Genomic DNA, 7323 nt, shown 5'->3' on the forward strand with positions numbered 1-7323 from the left:
TGTGTGTAAAAAGTCATTTTTTTTATCACGAGAAAGAAAAACTGTTCAGTTTAGTTAGGGTGGATTGGGTGACAACCTATCATACTATTTATTTGCACATGCAAGTTTAATCCTTCCAGTTTTATTTCTGAATTAACACAAAATGTGTAATTGATAAAAGGATATATATATATATATATATATATATTTATATATATGCATATATATATATTCTGTGTCTAGAATGCATTTTTCAGATGCCAACTGTACATATTTAAGATACATTTTGTTAATAAAACTTTTGAAAAATGACAAAAAGTTAAATACTGTGCAGCAGATTACAGAGCCATTTTCGGCTTTGGGGAAGTACAGATTTTTCAGTATCTAAGGGGTGTTTTGAATAATGTATGAAAGTCTTTATTGTAAAATTAATAAAACGTCACTATTGTTACCGTTTGTTACACTGTGGTCTTTGAATCAAGTAATACTAATTTCTGCATGTACATACTTCCATCAGATAGACACATGCCTAAAACACATCTAAATTATATAAATAACCTAATGTTAATATGTCAATATTTAAGATAAGCCTTCATCCTAATAATGATGAGATTGAGATTATTTTCTACCAATCTGACATAACAAAACACATACCATAATGTTGTTCAACAGACTCAGTTTTATTGACAGCTGAAACTTTTGAAAAATGAAAATTGCAAAATCTAGCCAACGTTATTTTGATCATGATTCACTCACATACAGTTTTTTTCTCTTGCATATCAATGTATTTTAAGACGAGGGTTTTATTGTCATAAACAAACTTTCAAAACACGACCTGGGTGTAAAATCATGTGATCGTTAAAAACGAACAGCCGGCCTGGAAAAGACCAAAGTGTACAAAATTGGCAGAAAGTGCTGAATAAGTGAGCGTGCATCAGTTTGTTTTGTCACAGAACAATGACACAACAGGATGTGCTGAATAATGAACGTGCACCAGTTTGTTTCGTCACAGAACAATGACACATCAGGATGTGCTGAATAGTGAACGTGCACCAGTTTGTTGTCACAGAACAATGACACAACAGGATGTGCTGAATAGTGAACGTGCACCAGTTTGTTTCGTCACGGAACAATGACACATCAAGATGTGCTGAATAGTGAACGTGCACCAGTTTGTTTCGTCACAGAACAATGACACACATCCACTGTTCGACCACAATTCAATGTCAATCAATCGGAGTGGAAAGTGCTGGTAAAAAAAAGAACACAGGATTATTGGCAAAGGAGCCATTGGTAGTGTTCAGTGTCAGAATGTGAACGCAGTTCATTGTCTTATCTTTAGTGGAAAAGAGAGAAGAATGTATCATGCCTCAAGCTGCGATGTGTGATGATTACTAGGACATCACACTCTCACAGACATAGTCCTGTGCGTAGTTAAGATCAGGTGGGAATTCTACTGCGCAGGTGCGTAGTTAAGATCAGGTGGGAATTCTACTGCGCAGATACTCCAGGACAGCATCGGTTCCCTTGGCCACGATCGCTGCTCTGGGATTTCGGAAAGGATTCCCATCCAGCATCAGAGCCCTGTCGGGGTACAGCAAGAAGGGGGTATTTTTTTTAAAGATCCGAGTAATCAATAATTCAGGAATTGTTTGATTTACATGAAGTCCCAGCAACGATGCCTCATGACTATTTCATAAGGCCACGCTCTGGAGCAGTCCTAACTGGAGCACCAGTATGGGGGACACACAGAGCTGGGGTTGGGGCGTACCACAGTGCCTTTACATTAGAGGGGAGACACAGTGCCTTTACATGAGCAGTGACGAGACTGAGTGAAGACGGTTGCCATTCTTACCTGAGGCTGGTACAGTTGCCCAACTCTGGAGGCACCTGCATGATGGGGCGTACCACAGTGCCTTTACATTATGGGGGAGACACAGAGCTGGGGTTGGGGCGTACCACAGTGCCTTTACATTATGGGGGAGACACAGAGCTGGGGTTGGGGCGTACCACAGTGCCTTTACATTATGGGGGACACACAGGGCTGGGGTTGGGGCGTACCACAGTGCCTTTACATTATGGGGGAGACACAGAGCTGGGGTTGGGGCGTACCACAGTGCCTTTACATTAGAGGGGAGACACAGAGCTGGGGTTGGGGCGTACCACAGTGCCTTTACATTAGAGGGGAGACACAGAGCTGGGGTTGGGGCGTACCACAGTGCCTTTACATGAGCAGTGACGAGACTGAGTGAAGACGGTTGCCATTCTTACCTGAGGCTGCTACAGTTGCCCAACTCTGGAGGCACCTGCATGATGTCATTGTTCTGCAGGTCTAATGTGGACAGTTTCTCCAGCATCTTCAACCCAACTGGGTCAACAGCACCGACCTGATTGTTACACATCAAAATGGTCTCCAGTGTGGGTATCTTGTATAGAACATCTGGGAAAGTCTTGAACCTGTGAAAGGGTAAGAGATTATTAGCCTTTTGATCCCAGGATTTAGCTATTTAACGCAATATTGAAAGTGTTGAAGTTACCTATTGAAGGACAAAATGATGCTCCTTAGTTTGCCAAGACCCTCCAATTCTGGTGGTAGTGCAGTGAGAAAGTTGTTTCTGAACACAAAAGACTTCATTGTTATTTACGTGTGTTAATCTGCCTCAACGATGATGTCAAAAATTGTTTCACATCAGCTTCTTCTGATTTCCATCAAATTATTTCATACATTTTTACAATTTTCACCCTTTCCAAATTCTCTTTACACACCTACTAGTGGCTTATATGTTATGTAATGCATAAACCCTGAGCTGGTGATTCTGTATTGTTTACCTGAGATCTACGTAGGTCAGCTGCTTCAGCATACAGAAGTCCAGTGGGATGCTGGTCAGTTTGTTAAACCCAAGGTTGACATCACAGACGGTGTCCTTCAACTCAACAAGCCTTCAGATGAAAAACAGGCAGAATCAAGAATGGTGATTTAGAGCATTCCTGCTTAGAGGGTCCAGTTTCAAGGACTATAGGTCACATACAGATCTCAGGTACAGAATACACCAGGGGTCCCCTACTTTTATGCATTTTACAAGGACATGAAATGACTACAGTAAAGACAGAGCCCACTTCTCTCTCACTCTCTCACTCACTCACTCACTCACTCACCTCACTCACACACTCACACACTCACATACTCACACACTCACACACTCACACACTCACACACTCACACTGAGGACCCCTGAGTACTGAACATCTTCATGACCTTGTTTCAAAAATGGGGCTGGAGAAACTGTTACCACAGACCTGGGAGGCACTGCTGTCAGCTGGTTCTTGCAGAAGTTTACAGTGGCAACCTGACTTCCCCCAGCAGCATCAAACACATCGTCAGGGACCATCGACTCCTGCTTTTCACTGTGCAACAATTAAGACAGAAAAAGTTTCCCCCATGCAATCTAAAATGACTTACAAGACGTCTTCAATCCTTTGACATCCATACACAAGCTTAAAATCATACCTATAATTTAAAGTCTTCAGTGTGTTGATAGAGTGTACATCGATCCTAGCTTGACTGGGCAGGGTCATGGCTGTTTTGGCTTGCTCTGCTGTATCCGGCTCTTCTACAAAGGGGAAAAAAATACTTGTAAAACATATAAATACTGTAATCTGAACAATTGAAGTGCTGTCCATCAGCTAAGCACACACACGTTGAATTCTCACTGTCGTACCTTTGATGCGACTCCTTAGGTACTTGAGCAGTTCCCCAGTGCCTTTCTGAAAACAGAGGACACAGACACAGACACACACACACACACACACACACAGACATGAGGAGGCAAGTGAGCTGAGCGGCACAGCCGGAGCAAAACAGGGGGGTTGTTGTGTGATCATCACCAGCCGGGGCAAAACAGGGGGGTTGTTGTGTGGTCACCAGCGGCCAGCAGCTGCTGAAGCCAGGCCAAGCAGCTGAGCGCTGAAGGATGCACTCACAGTCAGGAGGTCTCGGCGCACGCCCCTCAGAGGGTTTCCTTCCAGGGACACGCTCTTCAGATTGGGCAGGTTGCCAAGAGTGCAAGGCAGGCTGACTCGTTCAGAAGAGGAGGGGGGGGGGGAGAGAGAAAACAAAGAAGAAATGTTAACTACCAGGACCATCCAGCCAAGCACATGCTCCTTTTAGCTCGGGATGCCGTGCTGTGTGATTGATGGGCGTACAGTGTTCTAGCCAAATACATCAGCCAGGAGAAGAAGGTTATGACAAAATAAGAAAATGTTTTTAGCGCCTTACCGCTTTACGGTAAAGGACATTTAGGATTTTTTTCCTGGGTTGCAGAAATAGTTTAAGGAAAAGTACTTCATCAATGCATCATTATCATTAGTATTATTATTATTAGTAGTAGTTGTAGTAATAGTAGAAGTAGTAGTAGCAGAAATAGTAGAAGTAGTAGTAGTAGTAGTAGTAGCAGTAATAGCAAAAGTAGTAGTAGTAGTACTAGTAGTAGTTACAGGTGTAGTAGTATGATGAAGTGTTGGGTTTAGTGTGGCCGATCACAGTAGTAGTAGTAATCACAGCCATAGTAGAAGCAGTAGTTATAGTAGTAATCTCAGTAGTTATAGTACTAGTAGCAGAAGTACTATTAGTACTAGTGGTAGTAGTGTCCGTAGTAGTATTAGTGATAGGGTAGGGGAACAGGGGCACCTGGTGATGTCATTGTTGGCGAGGTCCAGGCGCTCCAGGCCTTCCAGTAGAGTGACCTCGTCAGGCAGGACCTTCAGCTTGTTGTCCCTCAGCTCCAGGACACTGAGGGCACTCAGGTGTTTCAGGTACTCAGCCTTCATTTCTTCTATCTGATTGTTCCCCATATGGAGTTCCTAGGAGACAAACAGCGATCTACCTTCTCTCTACCTTCATGCAATGACACATAAGTCAAGGCCAGTTAAAGGTTTAGTCCTTGATACTGGCGAAAGATTGTTGATATTTGAACTCAACAGCCAATCAGCCAGTGCTCCAGAAGGAGTGTTACAGAGGACCCCTTGTTGCTGATTGGCTGGAATTAGAGTACTGTTCGGTCCAAGTCACTCTTTGTTTCCCGGTAGTGAAAGATGCATGAAGAACAGACCACAACTTGACGAAAAGTGTAATAGTTTATACTAGGACTAGACCTTTAAATCATAATATTAAATGAACTACACAGATGGACAGCAATAAACATGAGTAAATTATGAGATGAACTGCCCTGTCTTACTTTGAGGGTTTTGCACTGTGGCAGCTCTGGAAGGAATCGTAGTTTGTTGTGCCTCAGATACAGCAGCTCCAAGGATTCCATCTTGGCCAACACAGGGGGAATACTCTCCAGCTGATTCTTGGTGCAGTCCAGCATTCTCAGATCTGGGGAAGGCTAACACTTTACTTTCAAAATAAGGTAACTACATTACTTTCAAAATAAGGTCAATTCATTACATATTTAGACATTTAGACAATTTACACATTTTTATGTTTGCCTTTTGATTTTGTGTGAATTTGTCATATATTTCACATCTTATGTAGTTAATATAGGTTGCCCTTGAACTTGATGTGCATACTTACTCTTCATGTTACTGACTGAAGGAGATAGCCTCTTTAACTTGTTGCAAGACAGATTGAGCTTAACCAACTTTGTCAGGTTGCCTAGACCATCTGGAACTTCTTCTAACTGATTGTTGGAGAGATCCTGTAATTCAAATATCATTTACAACATCAAGCATGGTTTGCATATCATGGTTTGAGAGAAACATTCATGACTGAATTCATGCACACTTAAAATATTAGCCACTGTAAGACCATTAACACCATTACCAACTACTCTAAGAATATTAAAAATAACTTTCAAACCATATTGCACAGACTAAAATAGTCATATGCAATTGTGAGTTAGATAACTTATTCTAATAAATATGTATCCAATGACCCGTTTTTCACATTTAAACAATCACAACTTAGAACCACACCCACTATTTCATCCAAATTGATCAACTGCGCAATTTCCTGTGGAAGGCCCTCCAGTTGATTCTGCTGCAGGTGAAGACTTCGGAGGTTTGTCAGTCCCCATAGCTCCACGGGCAGCTCTTTCAACTTATTATGACTGAAGACATTGAACAGAAAATATGATGGCCATGTTGTGTAGGCTACCTGCCAAGTTCATTTAAGGATGCCAAGACCCATGCAAACAAAAGTAATCAGACTTAATAGCTTGAAATCGTGCTCAGTGCATCGAAAACATTGTGCAGTGACATAGACCTACCTTAGAACAAGTTTCTGAAGTTGATCCAATTCACCAATTTCTTTGGGTAATGTAGTGAGTTGATTGTCATGAACCTTAAAATTGAGAGAATTCAATATTGCTGAGTGATAAGGTCATTGGGCAATATCGATGTGCATTGAACATATTCTATTCAAACCAATGAATCCCTGGGGCAGTCAGCATCAGCAGCTATTTCCGTAACTTACTTACATCTAAAACAACCAGAGCTGGCAGCAGCTTTACATCTTCAGACAGAGTATCGAGCTTGTTTGATGAGAGGATAAGCTTGGTTAGATCTGTTTGTTCCCACCACCGATCGTCTGCACCGAAAGATACATTTTGATTGGCCTCCTCAGGTGTGTCTAAGTTTAGCCTCCAGACGCGGAGTGGAACTGCAAATCAAGTTAATATGAAGAACATTGAATGTTATGCAAACAGAAGAGGGCTGTTTTTTTATTTTTAGGGTATGACAAATAAACAAACACAACAACGGCTGTTCCTGTAACATTGATTTTTTTTTATATATAGCTAACGTTAATTCACTCCAGTCACGCGTAGCTGGCATTTTATCTTACCTTCCGTTAAACCCTTTCCAGATAGATTTAACTGGCCACTTTTTCTAGCTGCTTTTAATAGGCCGTTAGGAATAGGCGAAACTTGTGTTTCCGTCCTAAACCCAGCCCTGGAATCGGCCATTCCGCCTCTTTTAAAACGGGACATTTGGTAAATCTGCCAACTACTCGAAAAACACTTGAATACAGATGCAGCCTCTGCTACGTTATTTGTGCTAACAACTGCTGATAGCATTTGCCGCGCCTGGTGGCGTACTGTCAAACGTCATTAGCTAATGTGTTCCGCTTTTGTTAATAAGAGTTCCGTTGATAAAGTAATCCACAGAAACGTGTTTCCCCAGAAATGAATGCATTTCAACTTAATGTATATTTTGTAGATACTAACGTTACTGTTATGCTATTAGCTTGCGGTCATTAACTCATTGATGTTTATTTTAAGTTGGTGTTGGTGTTGGTGAATTGCATAGTCACTCCACAACAAAGTATAAGACTTTTATCTTGAA

General features: G+C 41.7%; 1 protein-coding gene across 3 annotated transcripts; it reads right to left on the reverse strand.

Annotated features, from left to right (window-relative positions):
- Nucleotides 1-652: 652 nt before the first annotated feature.
- On the reverse strand, nt 653-7041 carry lrrc40 (leucine rich repeat containing 40). 3 transcript variants are annotated; one of them, XM_080834404.1, is made up of 16 exons: nt 6824-7041; nt 6459-6640; nt 6249-6322; nt 5960-6089; nt 5555-5678; nt 5214-5356; nt 4667-4839; nt 3961-4051; nt 3699-3744; nt 3488-3590; nt 3277-3384; nt 2809-2919; nt 2517-2594; nt 2286-2436; nt 1835-1869; nt 653-1563 (listed from the first exon to the last, which is right to left on the reverse strand). In XM_080834404.1, the coding sequence occupies exons 1-16, from the start codon at nt 6966-6968 to the stop codon at nt 1458-1460; spliced, it is 1800 nt and encodes a 599-aa protein (XP_080690530.1). In that variant the 5' UTR covers nt 6969-7041; the 3' UTR covers nt 653-1457. The 3 variants fall into 3 exon arrangements, with proteins under 3 accessions (XP_080690530.1, XP_080690529.1, XP_080690531.1); XM_080834403.1 differs by lacking the exon at nt 1835-1869 and having other exon boundaries at nt 2251-2436; XM_080834405.1 differs by lacking the exons at nt 1835-1869; nt 2517-2594 and having other exon boundaries at nt 2251-2436.
- Between the last annotated feature and the right edge of the window lie 282 nt (nt 7042-7323).

The sequence above is a fragment of the Sprattus sprattus genome, assembly GCF_963457725.1.
Source record: "Sprattus sprattus genome assembly, chromosome: 3".
Lineage (NCBI taxonomy): Eukaryota > Metazoa > Chordata > Actinopteri > Clupeiformes > Clupeidae > Sprattus > Sprattus sprattus.

Excerpts from the sequence above, each read along its gene's own strand:
- lrrc40 (XM_080834404.1), bottom strand. The coding sequence starts at position 6,968 with ATGTCCCGTTTTAAAAGAGGCGGAATGGCCGATTCCAGGGCTGGGTTT. Across the intron at positions 3,385-3,487 it reads CTGAAGACTTTAAATTATAG|TGAAAAGCAGGAGTCGATGG; the intron begins GTATGATTTTAA and ends ATTGTTGCACAG. Across the intron at positions 2,920-3,276 it reads CTGACAGCAGTGCCTCCCAG|GCTTGTTGAGTTGAAGGACA; the intron begins GTCTGTGGTAAC and ends TTTCATCTGAAG.